General features: G+C 35.4%; 1 protein-coding gene across 1 annotated transcript; it reads left to right on the top strand.

The window, feature by feature from the left end:
* Positions 1 to 646: 646 nt before the first annotated feature.
* LOC122046778 (nuclear pore complex protein NUP155-like) lies at positions 647 to 15,791 on the top strand. Its single transcript, XM_042607640.1, has 13 exons — positions 647 to 919; positions 3,787 to 3,956; positions 6,611 to 6,737; positions 7,539 to 7,801; positions 7,917 to 9,522; positions 9,590 to 9,802; positions 10,032 to 10,288; positions 10,842 to 11,253; positions 12,696 to 12,889; positions 12,995 to 13,352; positions 14,335 to 14,553; positions 14,702 to 15,030; positions 15,421 to 15,791. Exons 1-13 carry the CDS (start codon positions 761 to 763, stop codon positions 15,539 to 15,541), a joined length of 4,428 nt encoding a protein of 1,475 aa, XP_042463574.1. The 5' UTR covers positions 647 to 760; the 3' UTR covers positions 15,542 to 15,791.
* The last annotated feature ends 519 nt before the right edge of the window (positions 15,792 to 16,310 follow it).

The following is a 16,310-nucleotide window of genomic DNA, read 5'->3' as shown; positions in this document are numbered from 1 at the left end:
AAGAGGTATTTATATTTCAGGATATCAATGAGCTTCAACTTAGCAATGCCGCCGTTGATGGAGCTTACTGCTCGCAAATCAATAAACTAACTTAGCAATGAAATTCTTCTTGGTCAAAAATCAAAATAACTTCAAGACGAAACGACTTTGATGCCCGCCAAAAACTCACGGGCCGATCTATATTGACGGATTAAAAAATCTCCGATTCAACCTAATCTAACATGGATTGCGAGTTGGATAAATCAGTCCATCGAAAAAATATCAAAAAATCTTTATAATTTATTGAATTTGATGATTTTATAAATAAATATTTCTAGAATAATCCCTATTAAAATTCTTAATTCTTATTACTTATATAACCAAAATAATAAATATATATGGGTGAACTAAGTCTTTTAGGATTGACTCATCAATTTTTAAGTAGTTTTAATTTTGATTAAAACAACTCGACTAATTGAATCGAAATACTTAAAAAAAAAATAGAGTCAATGTAGTCAAAATAAATTATATAGGGTATTTTGATAACAAACTTTTGGTAGGATATTTTAATATATATATATATATATTTATTTATTTATTTTCTGGCCAATAAAATTATTTTTTCCCCAGCTCGGCCGCTCCTTTGCATTGATTGGTTGTGTATTTAATTAATCATTGACGTGGTCGTCGTGGTGTTTCAATTGCCGTAAATTCTTGCAGCTCTTCCTTCCCGCTCGCTAGGGTTTACGGCAGCTGCCCGTCCATCTCCGGCGATCGTGTGATGGCGTGGGGCGACGAGACCGTGGGGCTGGATGTGGCCTCTGCCGGTCTCCATATCAGCGAGCGCATTGGCAGGGACGTCGCCGGCCGCCTCGACCTCGAGGAGGCTATCGAAGCCTCGCGCTACGCCAGTCACCCCTACTCTACCCTTCCCAAAGAGGTATCCCCCAGAGATTTAATACATTCTCTCTCTCTCTCTCTCTCTCCGTTGGGATTCCTAGAGGAAGTATTGTTGCCTAGGGTTTGATCAAGTTGAGTATGTTGTTAACTTAAGATATTGATTTGTAGACAGTGGGTGTTGATTCTGAATAAAGCTTATCGTACTGAATATGATAATGTACATCGAGTTTTAGATTAGGAACTCTTGTTCTTTTACGAAAAAGAATATTTTGGAGAAGTATATTCTTTATATAAGTTACTTCTGTCAGAAAGGTGCACTTGGTTGGTTCTTGTTTATTTCAGTTTCCAGAATTCCAATCGCCAACTTCTGTTGTGTTGTAGTTTGTGGATTCACTAATTTTGGTAGGATAATCCAGGCAATACTAACACTAAGAATCACTTTGCTACTCTTGAAAATTATTAATTGTTTCCCTATTCATGGACTGGTGTTGATCAAGTTTGGTATTAGTCTATTCCAGCCTGATAGTTTCTACCTTGGCTTCATCTCCCTAGTAAACAAGTGGAGCAGGTCAGGATGCCCTTGAAAATTGATGTTTTTGATGAGTGGTCAATACTTTTAATCTGTCATTCAGTTAATAAGAAAAGGAATGAAAGGCGGTTTATGGTAGGTGATGCTATTGCTAGATCATATGGAGACGAAATTAGTGAAAGATGTAGGAAGAGAATGCAAAAGAGGAAGTAAATCGTATGCATCCATTATAAAATTTATATCAATGTAAAATAAAAAAATGGGGTTAGGAGTATATTCTGTAGGGATCCAAGATTTTCTAGTTTAAGCGTTCTCGAAGAAAAGAGCTATGTATTATATTTTGTTTACATGTTAGTTTAAATATCACATTTCTGTAACTATATGTTATATGCCACATACCTAGATATATTCACATGTAAATCACTTGGTAGTATTGAAGTGTGTGCCTCATTTCTCCAACTGTGTGCTTGTGCCTAGTCCTTACAACCTCTTAGCACCTCGTTGTGCTTAACACCTTCAAAAACATTTGTTGGCAAAAGGTTACACTAGTGCATTTTGAATATGTTTTAAGGAGACACGAAGGTTGCCAAGGTTTACTTTGTCATTTACCTTTATTATGTTAATGATGTACCTTGTTCATAATTCACCAGCGCCAAGTAATGTACACAACTGGTTTATATATATATATATATATATAGACACACACATCATGGTATCAAAATTATGGTACGGACCTTAGGATCTTCCAACCCCCACAGTTCAAATTGGCTGAGATATTATAAGTTGGCTTATGATCTTATGAACCCATGTTCTCTCATCAGTCCTAATAATATTTAAATCTTGACTACCTTGATTTAGTTGAATGTTTTTAGGCTCATCAAAGCTCATTCAAATCTTGACGTTCATTGAAATAATCAAAGTTTTTTTTTTTTTCATAATTTTAGTAATTTTAATTGTATGAGAATTCCTTCTAACTTCTAACCAGAAAGATTCTTTAGCCTTTAACATTGTTATTGAGTTTTTAGAAGCTATTACCTGCTATACAAAAATGCAACACCTAAATCATTATGTTGCTTTGAACATATATTTACTACATGAATAAATTTAATTATATTTCATATATTAGAATAATGCATGTGGCAATGCTCATCTAATATTAGTCATTTAAAATTTATGTGCCTAGTATCTCAAAAAAACTAATTTTCTTAAATTTTAGGATCTTATGACCTTGTGCTTAGGTCCTGTTGTTGATCTTATGAACCGTTCACTAGGTAGTATCCCTAACAAACTTGATGCACATATCTCAACTTGGACTTACTTATGCAACTGATTACATTTAGCTATTTTCTTAATATATATTTAAACTTCGATCAACCCATATCTCTGTTTTTCCCATTTGTTATAACTTCATATATGCACAATAGCAACTATGTGCTTTAATACTTGAGATTCCCTTTCCCTCCACCTTGTTTTTGGTTGTCTGCATTTCTTGCTCTATAATGTTGTAATACTTTAACACATGTTGCTCTTTCTTATCCAAGATAATAACAAAATGTTTAGAACAAATTTATCTCTTCTTGACAGTGTTGTAAATGGCGGTAGGCGGTGGCGGTGCGGACCGCTTCGGCCACCTAGGTGGCGTCTAGGTAGTGCGGCGGTTGATTTTTTTTTTTTTTACTATTTTTATACATAATTAAATAATATATTAACTAAAGGATAACAAATTAAATAAAGAATTAAAAATTAAAAAAAATTACTATAGAATATATTAATTTAAAATAAAAAATTAATCTAAATTTTTTTTTTAAAAAAACAAATAATAATAAAATTTTAAATATTTATTAAATTAATAGGATAATTTTATTGAGCTTTAATTAAGCCTATTTAAATTATCCTAATCATGATTAAAATTATTAATTTAAAGTTTTGATTAAATCCTAAGTTAAAAAAAACCTATTCTATTCGATAATCAACTTCGGTGTTTCGGCGTTAGACGTGTCACCAGACGCGTCGTATCTAGATCTGTTGCCTAAGCTCGGCGACGAGTTTGGACCCATCGCTGGGGCCCGACAACGAATCCGGACCCATTGCGCATGCTCGGACATGTCGCCCGAGCCCGGCGACATGTCCGAACGTGTCGCCCGAGTTCGAATCGGAAACGCTTTACCACCACCTAAACACAAGGTGGTGCGGTTGAGGTCTGCCTCCCGCCTAGGCGGTGTCTAAGCAACCGCCTCAACCACCATTTAGAACACTGCTTCTTGATCTCTCTTATATATATATATATAAAGTTTAATTCCACCATTTGTGGAAATGGTTTGTAGTTTTTTTTTTCTTTTTACTTACTTTTGTTATATTAACAAGTAATTTTGCCACAGTGGCCTTCTATAGTTGAAGTTGCAGATACACGTGAATTACCTCTGGCTCTAATTGAAAGATATAATGCATCTGGTGGTGAAGGAACAGCCATTTGTGGAATTTTCCCAGAGATACGAAGAGCTTGGGCTTCAGTTGATGATTCTCTGTTTCTTTGGCGTTTCGATAAATGGTATGTGTCATAGTTTAATCCTTTTGGGATTGACCATTGTTTTGAAAATTCTCAGCATATGCCTATTTTTGAGGTCAATTTATAATTTTTTTGCTTATATGGATTGCATCAGTTGGGTAATATCCATTGATATATGTGTGTGTCTTGCATTATATGTAATAGCTTCGGTTCATATGAAAAAAATTTAAATAAAAAATAATTGTTAAGGATGATTAATTTAACCATTTAAGTCATAGACTTGAGTCTTATTTACATTGATTGCAGAAGTTGTTTAATGTGATATATTTTATAGATGCATGTTTACCTTTTTAACATGTGATATTAATAATTATTGTGGATATAACTAACTTTCCAAAAACATGGATGCATGTGTCTGTGTACCATATGTATCAATGACAATTTGCTTTGTGTGGCGTTAACTATGTCATAAAATTATATTAGATATCATTAAATCAATTATATATATTTTAAAACAACTTTATAAGGTGTAAGATCAACTAAATAATTACGTTACATGAAATCAAAGTTATTAATATTTTTTAAAATGAAGTGTTAATATTAAGGTGTAAGATCAATTATATATAACATGTTGTGTCACTTTTTCTTTTGTCTTTTGTTAATTGTGTTTTATGTTGGGTCAGATCACATTGTGTTAGCAGGTTGTGCCTAATTTTGCTAGCTTTACACGTGTTATGCAATAGCTCAATCCTCCGTATTGCTTGTTATGTTTTTGAAATATTGGGTTGGCTATTCAAAGAAAGTCTAATATTCTTTTAGGTTGAGTTTCCTATAATGGGTAGAAATGGAGGAGAAAGAATTGCCGCTATTGAATGAAAGTGGATATAAGAGAAAGAATAGGATGATTCCTTCGTGTTGTTTCCTTGAGGGGAAAGAAAAGTACAAAACTTGCTTTCCCGTTATTTCCTTGGAGTTTATTTTGTAAAATTATTATTATTTTTAAATCTTGAAAGAGACAACTAATAATCATTTAAACAAAAAACTAAAATTTTATTTTATTTTTAAAATAATTGGTTATCATTCTTTGCTTGATTTGGATGGAACTGATTTGAGGGGTAGGAAGAGAAATCAAATCTCTCTCCCTCTGGCTTTCCCACTTTCTTTTCTTCCCATGGAAATGGAGGGAAAACACATTTCCTTCTCCACCTATTTGTTTCTCATGCCTTTTCTCCCAAGCCTTAATCATGGTCCTGGAAACCAACTAAAAAAGGGCTCTCAATCATAATTTTCTAGAGCTCCACTTGCAAGAGGCAATTTTTTTAATCCTTGGGAACCTATAGAAAAACAATGCACTCCATTTCAAAAATAAGTATGAATGATTCCTTTAAAAGTTAAGGCTCAATATTTTATGCACACACGTAAATAATGTATATAGAAAAATTAACGATGTAACCGTGCGGACTTCCTCCGTGCCTGTACAGTTTTCATTTTTATTATTATTATTTTTGAGCTCCTAGTTATGCCAATGAGATTTTACTTTAGGGTTTACGGGTTGGGTTATAATATTAAGTAAAAAAAAAATATTTCAAATCGAAATGCGGCATAAGGTCCTTAGGTGTATATATATATATATTGGAATTTTTGTGCTGTGTTTGTTTTTTAATTTATTTTGTTACTCCCTCTTTCACAGGTTTCTTGCGTCTAGAAACATCCATTTAACTGATTATTTTTCTTTCCATCTGACTGATTGCTCATTAATTATCTTTTATCTCCTACACCCAACATGAAATCACTTCTAATAGAAGAGTTACATTGTGGGATGTTGTGTTGTCACTTCTTTATCTCCAGAGTGTGTTCTGCATTAACACCTAAGTTGTCTAGCATTTAGAAAAAGACATGTCAAAAAACCTGTTATCAAATTGGATACATTTCTAGATTCAATGTTTGTTCATCTACATGATTTAATGAAACTAATATATCCTACCAACATGCAGATTAGTATTGCGAACAAAGCATAATGCAGACCAACTTTGTCTCTATCAATATACTGAATAATTGTCCAAACAATTAGAAGGGACAGTATAAAACCATTTTCATAGAATTCGCAAATCCCTGAACACCTCCTATTAGAATTAACATTTTGTTCATAATTTTTTTTTCAACTTCTGATTTTGGATGGTCCTGAAAAAGAACATCGGCCAAGACTCGCAAAATGCAATGCATCTTCTCATTTTCTGCATACAGAATCGTACATTTTTAAAATCTTTCCGGTGTTGATTGTGTAACTTGGTTACTAGTTAACTACTACTTAGGAATAGGCTCATTGTGAAATGTCTATGTCTAATTTGCTTTCTATTATATCCAGTAGTATTTTGGTGCTTATTATTGATTTGGTGTTCCTTTCTATGTGCCCTTTGAAATTTTTTGAATTTTGCTATCTATTGTGAATCTTATTTAATTGTAGACTAGAATCACATTTATATAATATCAGGTTCTGCTTTTTACTATGTGCTACGATTCAGTTACCTATATATGTGGTGTCAATTTAACATTGGCCTTTGACTGAATTGTGTGAAAATTTATTTTCTTTACTTTTAATTAACTGGTTTTGACCTTTAACTCAATGTTTAGTTGAGCCTTTTTTTTTTTCCACTTACACTTGTTTGTCTGATACTATGCATTTTCTCCATGAAAAGGGATGGACAATGCCCTGAGTACAGTGCTGATGAACAAGTTATTTGCGCTGTCAGCCTTGCCAGAACAAGGCCTGGAATTTTTGTTGAAGCGATACAGTATCTCTTAGTGTTAGCAACTCCTGTTGAGGTAAGAGAACACTGTTATCTTCTTTTGCTAGGTTCTTTTGAATTCAATGGAATATGTTGTCAATTTATTCAATTATGATATATCAATGTTCTTAGTATTCCTCGAGAAATTTCTCAGAAATAATCAATAAGCAGTGCACTTGTAAACTGGGATGTTTTTTTCTTGATTTAAAACATATAGATGTTAAGATTGGGCAACTGAAGGAATTGCTTGACTTGGAAAGATGTGACAATAATGTTGTATCTATAAATTCTCAATAGATTAGACATTAAACAAAACTTGTGAACTTTATATTCTATTCAAGTATGAAAGAGGCAAGTTTACTATTATTCTTGTCAATTTCATATTGAGTGCAACCTTGCTATATGATACAATTTCATTGCTTTTGTTTCTGACTTGAGTTGCAAAAAGTTTAACCTTGTATATTCTTTTCTTTGGGTTAACTTCCACAAAAGACTAGAACCACAATTAAACAGAGATATGCACATAATGTTGATATTCTAGTACATTCCATATGTATTATCTCCATGGTTGCTTTGGCTTCTCTTCAATTTTCCTCCATTTCTCAGAGTGATTTCATGTTTTAGACATGCTAATTGTCACTATATATGGTTATAAATTTGAAGTGTAGGCAGAAAATAATTTTTTTTTTTTAACTTTTTCTCTGCCTATCAATTGTCACTGGATACACCAGTAAAGTACAAGCTACAATGGTAAATTTGGTTTTCTTTCTTTAATTTATTTTCATCTTAAGACTTATGTACTTCTTTCAAATGATGCTAGTTTTTACTTGTCTTACAGTTGATTCTCATTGGAGTATGCTGCATGGCTAGTGGAGATGGATCAGATCCATTCGCAGAGATTTCACTGCAACCATTACCTGAGTATAGAATTCCTTCAGATGGAGTTACTATGACCTGCATCACATGCACAGATAAAGGGCGTATATTTCTAGGTGGTCGTGATGGCCATATTTATGAAATGCAATACTCAACTGGCTCAGGCTGGCGTAAACGCTGCCGGAAGGTTTGCCTTACAACTAGTTTCGGAAGTCTTCTATCAAGGTGCATCATTGGTATATATTGATTAGCTAAAATTTGTTGTATGTTTCTTTAATGATTGTGTTTTATATAATTGTCCTGAAAGTGATCCATCAAATATCTTTCTGCATATGTTCAGATGGATCTTGCCAAATGACTTTAAGTTTGGGGCTGCTGATCCAATAGTGGACATGGTTATTGATAACGAGAGGCATATCCTTTATACAAGAACAGAAGCTATGAAACTGCAAGCATTTGATCTTGGAGGAGATGGGCAGGGTCTTGTATCAAAAATTGCTGAAGGGAAAAATTTTATTGATTCACGTGAGACACAGCATGGAGCTAGACGGTCTACTGGATCAAGAGCTGTTGCACGTGGTGGAAAACCAACAATTGTTTGTATAGCTCCATTATCTACGATTGAATCAAAGAGGTTGCACATGATTGCTATTCTGTCAGATGGAAGGAGACTATATCTCTCTACTTCTTCAGGTGGAAATAGCTCTTCCATTGGTGGTTCTTCACAAAGGCCTTCAAGTCTAAAAGTGATTGCGACTAGGCCTTCACCTCCAATAGGGGTGGGTGGTGGGCTTAATTATGGTACCACGCCCACATCTGGTAGGGTTCAACCTGAGGATATGACTTTAAAGGTGGAAGCAGCTTTTTATTCAGCTGGCACTCTGGTACTCTCAGATTCATCAGCATCAAATATGTCTTCTCTTCTGATTGTGAATCAGGATTCCAGTGGGCAACAATCTGCTTCTAACAATTTTGGGATGAATTCAAGAAACAATCGTGCTTTACGTGAATTAGTATCATCTTTGCCTATTGAAGGGAGGATGCTTTTTGCGGCAGACATTTTACCCCTGCCAGATATTGCGCTAACGGTGCAATCTTTATTCTCAGACGCAGAAGCTTTTGCTGGTTTGTGTGAATCATCTGAAACAGCTTCTGGGAAACTTTGGGCCAGAGGAGATCTTCCCACCCAGCATATCCTTCCAAGGAGAAGGGCTGTGGTATTCAGTGCCACAGGTCTAATGGAGTTAGTATTCAACAGGCCTGTTGACATTCTGAGAAGATTATTTGAGTCTAATGTTCCACGATCACACATTGAAGAATTTTTTAATAGATTCGGATCTGGAGAAGCTGCAGCAATGTGTTTAATGCTGGCAGCAGATTTGGTATTCACTGAAGGAAATCTTCTAAGCAGTACTGTTTCTGAAAAGGCAGCTGAAGCATTTGAGGATCCTGGGTTGGTTGGAATGCCACAATTTGATGGTACCACTGGTTTGACAAGTGCTAGGTCAACATCTGGAGGTTTTAGCATGGGCCAAGTTGTGCAGGAGGCTGAACCCTTGTTTTCTGGTGCACATGAAGGACTTTGCTTATGCTCGTCTAGGCTGCTCTTTCCTTTATGGGAACTGCCTGTCATGGTAGTCCGTGGTAAAGTAGGTCCTGATGGTCGTTATGAAGAAGGGGTTATTCTCTGCAGACTTTCAGTTGATGCAATGAAGATCCTTGAAATTAAAATTCATTCTTTAGAGCAATTTTTAAGATCTAGAAGAAACAAGAGAAGGGGATTATATGGTTATGTCGCTGGTATAGGAGATTATTCTGGTTCTATTCTCTATGGAGAAAGAAACTGGTTTGGCGCACAGACAAGAAATGCTGATTCTGGAAATGTTAGTGCAACGAGTAAGAGGCAGCGGCTTTCTTATACTCCAGCAGAATTGGCTGCCATGGAGGTAAACAGTTAGAAATTTTGATAAGATACCTTTTGTTTGTTTTTTGAAAATTTAATTAATATTGCAGGTGAGAGCAATGGAATGTCTTAGGCGTTTGTTGAGGAGATCTAGAGAAGCACTTTTCTTACTTCAAATACTGTGCCAACACAATGTTGCTCGCCTAGTTCAGGGTCTTGATAATAATGCCCGTCAGAAATTAATTCAGTTAACATTCAATCAGATGGTGTGTTCAGAGGAGGGTGAGCAACTTGCCAATCGACTTATTACTTCACTTATGGAGGTAAAGTCATGATTTCCACAACTTTTTATATTTTTTCTCTTTTGTCCACCGCTGCGTATGTAACTGTTCTTGGTTGTAAAATGCAATACAAGCTAGATCTTTTTGGTTTTTTTTTCTTGTCCTCTTATTTTGATTTTCTTCAAGTTGAGAAACTCATCTATCATGCTACCATGTATAAAGATGCCCTAGTATTTGAGCTAATATTTTCTGACTTGTTTATTTGTTCCAGTACTACATTGGCCCAGATGGCAAAGGCACAGTGGATGAGATCAGTGAGAATCTAAAAGAGGGTTGCCCAAGTTATTACAAGGAGTCTAACTACCACTATTTCTTAGCAGTGGAGTATCTTGAGAAAGCTTCTGTAACTATGAATGCACTTGAGAAGGAAAGTCTAGCAAGGGATGCTTTCAAACTCCTTATAAAATGTCCAGAATCTGCAGATCTGGCCCATCTTGTTACTATATGCAAAAGATTTGCAGACTTAAGGTTAGTTATTTGGCAATGCAGCTATGGTTTGTGGGTAATCTTTGTATACAAGGAGCAATTTTATGAAGTTATGTGCTATCTTAGAGCTTTTTTGTTCTAAAACATTTAAAATGTTCCTTGTACATTTTGTTCCAACCCCTTTGCAGTAATCACTATATGGACTGTGTATACCCTTTGGTATGCTCCAAAGCCATTTAATATCAATAGCCTTTCTCTTTGTCTCTCTTGTTATCTATTTCTCTCTCCTTTCATCTGTATTTTTTTTCCTATTCTCATTCACTCTCTCCTTCTTCTCCTTGATTCCTCTTTGATTGCTGCTTTTCCTGCTTCCATTTCGGCTTGTGACCACTGACATGTTCAATGCTTTTCCATTTCTCAGTACGATGCAGATACAATATTTTATCTTGGTTCTGAATCAATGTTGGTTCCCATAACATATTGGTTATATGATGTAAAGTATCCAGCATGCGCAGCTGATAAAAATATCGTATTCTTTTGCATTGTCTATAACTGTTAAGTAAATATGACAGTGCCCTTTTAATCTGCACTGTAGATTTTATGAAGCTGCAGTCCGGTTACCTCTGCAGAAGGCTCAAGCTTTTGACAGCAAGGCTGACATGGTCAACCTCAATGGTGATTCAGGTCATCTAGTTGATAAACTAGTTCTTCGTGAACAATGCTATGAAATAGTAATGGATTCCCTTCGTTCATTAACGGGAAGAAATGGAAACAGTAAGGAGTTTAACAGTTCTCAAGTTGCATCTGGGCCTTCACTTGATCAGGCTACTCGGGACAACTATATTCGACAAATAATTCAGCTTTGTGTCCAATGGCCTGACACAGCATTTCATGAACATTTATATAGGACCCTAATTGACTTGGGCCTTGAAAATGAGTTGTTAGAGTATGGGGGTTCCGATTTGGTCCCTTTTCTACAGAGTGCTGGCCATAAGCTTATACAGGATGTATGTTCTTCTCGTGAATCTTATAGTTTTGTTAATCTGCATTCTGCTGTTCTTTTTATTCATTTGCTCCATCCATATAAGTATGGAGAAATATGAGAATGGATGCCCTTGTATGTTTGTAAAGTGTTAACTATTTTGTTACTGGTAACAAAGATCAAATTAAGCTGCTTGGTTATAGAATAGGATTTCCACCCCACTGAACAATGATCATGTGCATTAATCATTCTGACACAGTATGCTACATAGTCCAGATGAAGTGTAAACATTTCACTATAGTAATATGCTATATAATCCTAATGAAGTGTAGTGATCACTCTGAATTCTATATACAATAATATGGTAAAAATCCAGCTGACTTATGAATCCGTTAGCAAGGTGCCATTGCAGTATTCATGTGATCGTATGACGTTAGAATGGATATTGTGTTTAACTACCTTTGTTTGATTTTTTAGGAGTTCCTTAAATTTTCATATTTTGTATTCTTTTAAGTTATTTGTTTTTCCTTTAGGGTGAAAGGTGAACTTCTATGACTTTGGTACAACCAATTGTGTACACTATGGCCCAGAATATTGGGTAATTAGGAAACAGCACAAACATTATTGCAGTAAGGATGAGAATGTTAAGATGAATATATCATATTAGTAAAGGGTAGTCCAGTGTACGAAGCTCCCGCCATGCGAGGTCCCGGGAAAGATCCATTGTACGCAGCTTTACCTTGTTTTTTGCAAAAGGCTGTTTCCAGGATTCGAATCCGTGATCTTTAGGTTACAAAGCAACAACTTTGCCGTTGCGTCAAGGCTCCCCTTCAATATATCATATTGGTAGAATGGTAAAATAAAAAAAAATACTACTAGTTAAGACAACATTAACGTATTCAAAGGCAAATTATTAAATTCTACAATTAGACAAGGTGAACTGGTTAGAGTTAGAAGGTGAGCAGAGCAGTGAGAACGATGGGAATGAGAACTCTACTTAATGGAATTTTTATTCAAAAGATTTGTATAGGACTAGTGTCATAGCCTTGCATAAAGTCAACAGCCGGATAGCAACGCAGCTTATCTCAAATAGTTGGGAGCAGCATGGCTCTTCATGTTAGATGTTCTTTTTGGTTATCTTATTTTCATGAGTGGGTTGATGAGTGCTGTATATGCATTTACAGCATGCACAGGTTGGGCATTATATTGTCTCTCGCATGCTTTTCATGTCAGTAGTCTTTGACATCTTTGAAATTGTATTATTTTCTGATTGGATATTTGTTGTAGAAGGAATTCTTGCCAGCATGAAGGCGTAGATGTTGTTAATATTGATTTTTTTAAAGAACGTTATATTTTTTTAGGTAAATTAGGGTTTCCTTTGTTGCTTTTAGCACTATTAGATGCAAATTCTGAAGTTACATATATGCAGACTTATGTTTTCTTAGTGTTATTTACATTTTTGTTCAGGTTCAAGCTGTCAATGCTGTAAGATCAGCATCACCTTCAGTAGGAGATCCAAGGGCACCTAGTCAGGCCAAATATTATAATCTTTTGGCAAGATATTATTCCCTCAAGCGGCAGCATCTACTTGCTGCTCATGTGCTATATAAGTTAGCAGAAATGGGCTCCGAGTCTGCAGAGTCCCCTACTTTGGCTCAGAGGTTAGTGTCTGATAGCTTGACTGTTAATCATGTAATGCAAATCCTGAACCATTTTTAGAAAGATTTAAAATTTATTCTTGCTAATACGTGCTTTCTTGTAACTAGACTTCTATATCTTAGCAATGCAATTATTCAAGCAAAAACTGCAAATAGCACTATTAGTTCTGTTCATTCAAGCACGGATGCCACAGATGATGGCTTACTTGATTTGCTTGAAGCAAAGCATGCCGTTCTTCGTTTCCAAATCAAAATTAAAGAGCAGCTGGAACCGATAGTATCAATGCTAGAAAACACTCCAGGGAGCAGTGAAATTGCTCCGGATGATCCATCTCCCTGGAGCAACCTCATAGTCAATGAGAACATTGCTGAGAGTGCCAAGGAGAGGGTAAAAGAGTTATCACAGGAGCTGAAGAGCATTAGTCAACTTTATAATGAGTTTGCCATTCCATTTAAGCTTTGGGAGGTACTCTCTTGATTCAAAAATGACTTTTGGTTAATTTGGTGTTTTTGAGCTATGGTTTAATGTTTAATTTTGCCCAATTGGATGAACTAGGAGGAAGATACTTGAGGAATAGGGAATAACGATGATTTACTCTGACTTCTGAAATGCTATTAACTGGAAATAAATGTGACTCTTATCATAAACTAGACCTAATACTTGACATAATTGAAAAATCATCTTTTTAGATAGCGTGTCTATTTGGTAATGTAAATTTGAAGCAGCATTTTTATCTAGAGTAATATTTCTGTATTTATTGATTACTTTTGTTGATTAATTTGTTCCTTTAGTGAAATCTTCATGGAATAACTCATAATTAATATTTTTACATCTTAACTTTTTTTCAGCTTTTTTAGGGCTTTGTGTCCGTAAAACTGATAGTGGTACCAATAAAGAAAAATGTATGTAAAGAAAAATGTATTAGTGATTTTGCTATAATAGATCAGTGATTCTGTAAAACTGATAGTGGTACCAGTAAGCCATCACCTTCTTTCAGCTTTTTTAGGGCTAATACAATATATATGTATCAATAAAGAAAAATGTATGCAATATTTTGTTTCAAAACATGATTTTGGGATATTAGAGTGGGATGAAAGATCTTGGTATTGCTCTATAGATTTGAATTTGCACAATTCGATGGTTGGAAAACGTACATTAATGTAGTTGCTAAATAAGACATTTCAATTTAATCAGTGTTTTTATCAGTATCTATAATTTCTTGGATGATGCCTTGATAAACACTAGTTTTGTATTCTTGTCTTGTGTGCATTTGCATGGCATGTATGTTAGTCAGGCGTTCCTCTTTTTTTCCGTGATACTTTTGAATTCTGTAAATGAAAATTGATAAAGAAATTTTCTCTCAGTGATTTTGGTATAATGCTTTATCTGTAATATTCTTTGAATGTAGTTTAGCTGTCTCATGGTGCTTATAATGCTATAATCGTAGATATGCCTGGAAATGCTCAACTTTTCAAATTACTCTGGCGATGCTGATAGCAAAATTGTTCGGGAGACCTGGGCAAGGCTTCTTGATCAAGCTCTTTCTAGAGGTGGAGTTGCAGAAGCATGTTCTTCTGTAAAGAGGGTTGGTTCAAATATCTATACTGGAGAGGAAGGTCGGTTACCTTTAGAGATTATTTGTCTTCATCTTGAGATGGCTGCTTCGGTAAAATTTGTGCTCTCATCTTGATGCTGTTTATCAAAATTCAATTTTCTGTCAATATTTGCATATCTTTTCCGCTTTATTTGTATAGCAATATACATTATCATACTAGCTTCTGCTGATTTTGATGCTCTATGGACATCTTTAACAGGAACGTGTGACTTCAGGAGTAGAATTTGTTGGTGATGAGGATATTGCTAGGGCACTTCTCACTGCTTGTAAAGATGAGCCGAAGCCTGTTTTAAGTGCATATGATCAGCTTTTATCAAATGGAGCTATTTTACCTTCACCAAACCTGAAACTCCGTCTTCTGAGATCTGTTCTAGTGGTTCTCCGAGAGTGGGTTAGATCTGTATTTGCGATTACATTAGGAACCACAGCTGCTGGTGCTGCTTCAATTCTTGGCGGAGCACTCTCATTACAACAGAAAGCAATCATCAATCAAGGCGCTCGAGATAAGATAACAAGTTTAGCAAACAGGCAAGCTTTCCCCCCCTTCAAACAGTATGATTTAAATTCTATACTACAACAGTTCAGATATATACATCTGTGTTTAAATGCAGAAATTCATCCCCCCACCCCCATTCATTTTCCTCTTTCCTATGCTAAGTTGTTCTGATTGTATCTCATAGGTAGTTTCATTATTGTGACCAAAGCCGAATAATAAAAAATTCCAACTATTGATTCACAAGGTTAATAAATAAATCTTGATCGATTCTCTTCGCTGATGTGATTGCAGCTGATTCCTACTTATTCTCTTTTGAAGATATTAGAATGACCTAAATTCTAGGGTACTAAAAAGGATTTGCCAAATATTTACTTGCTCCCTCAAAGCTTTCTTTCTTGATAATCTTTAACTTGCACTGGCAGGTACATGACTGAGGTACGCTGCTTGCCACTCCCGCAAAATCTGATCGAGCCAGTTTACAAAGGCTTTCGAGACCTTGAACAAGTTCTTTTTTCCAACGACTTTCAGCAACACTTCAGGTGATACTGTGCATCATAGGGAGAATTGTGAGTTGGGCTGTGCCACTTAACAACAAAGTTGCAGTTTTATTTTCCTACAACTTCCTGCGGCTCTTGGGTTTTTGCGTACCATAAGGAGACTTTGTATTCTGTTGTCGCACACTACCTTGTATCACATTTGATCAAGTAAATTTTTTACCTGAGGTATTTATTCTGCAACAATGAACGTTTAGTCGCTCTTCTTCACCATTGGTAAAATAAATTCTTCGATACCACAGGTAAGTTTACTAACCAAATAAATATCGATGTTTTTAGTAAATGTTGGATAACCTTATTGTTCAAATATTGTTTTGGTGCATGATATCCTGTACTGCAATTTTTCATACCACACATTTAACTTTAAGAACTACTTGAAATACATACCTAACTTTTATATTTATCATAGAGTGCATTAGTTTTTCTAATCGTGAGCATGTGCAGTTGCAAAATTGTGGCCAAGTGCGGCTGCGAAATGGTGGTCAGCCAGTTGCAAAATTGCGGCTAGCCAACCGACTGTCTGGCTCCTGTTTGTGGCAATTGTGATTTCATGCCCAGACTGTAAGCTCATGGCCAGTTTGGCTGTGATTTCACACTCGCGGCCGTGCTTGGTTGTGATTTTGCCGCAAAGAATAATTTGTTTTATTAGTCATCTTCAAGATGACAAAACATGACAATGACCACCACCCTTTCCCTATCAAAGCAAGAAAGCCATTATTGCATAATATATATAATTTTGAGGAAAGAAATCTTTCTTA

Source organism: Zingiber officinale, chromosome 2B, assembly GCF_018446385.1.
Source record: "Zingiber officinale cultivar Zhangliang chromosome 2B, Zo_v1.1, whole genome shotgun sequence".
Taxonomy (NCBI): domain Eukaryota; kingdom Viridiplantae; phylum Streptophyta; class Magnoliopsida; order Zingiberales; family Zingiberaceae; genus Zingiber; species Zingiber officinale.
The sequence above is the reverse complement of the archived record's forward strand: the minus strand, read 5'-3'. Positions and strand labels throughout refer to the sequence as shown.

Bases quoted from the DNA above. Each gene is read 5' to 3' on its own strand.
- LOC122046778 (XM_042607640.1), top strand. From the start codon at position 761: ATGGCGTGGGGCGACGAGACCGTGGGGCTGGATGTGGCCTCTGCCGGT. The intron at 11,254-12,695 runs GTATGTTCTTCT...ATTTTTGTTCAG, and splicing joins GCCATAAGCTTATACAGGAT to GTTCAAGCTGTCAATGCTGT. The intron at 14,554-14,701 runs GTAAAATTTGTG...CATCTTTAACAG, and splicing joins ATCTTGAGATGGCTGCTTCG to GAACGTGTGACTTCAGGAGT.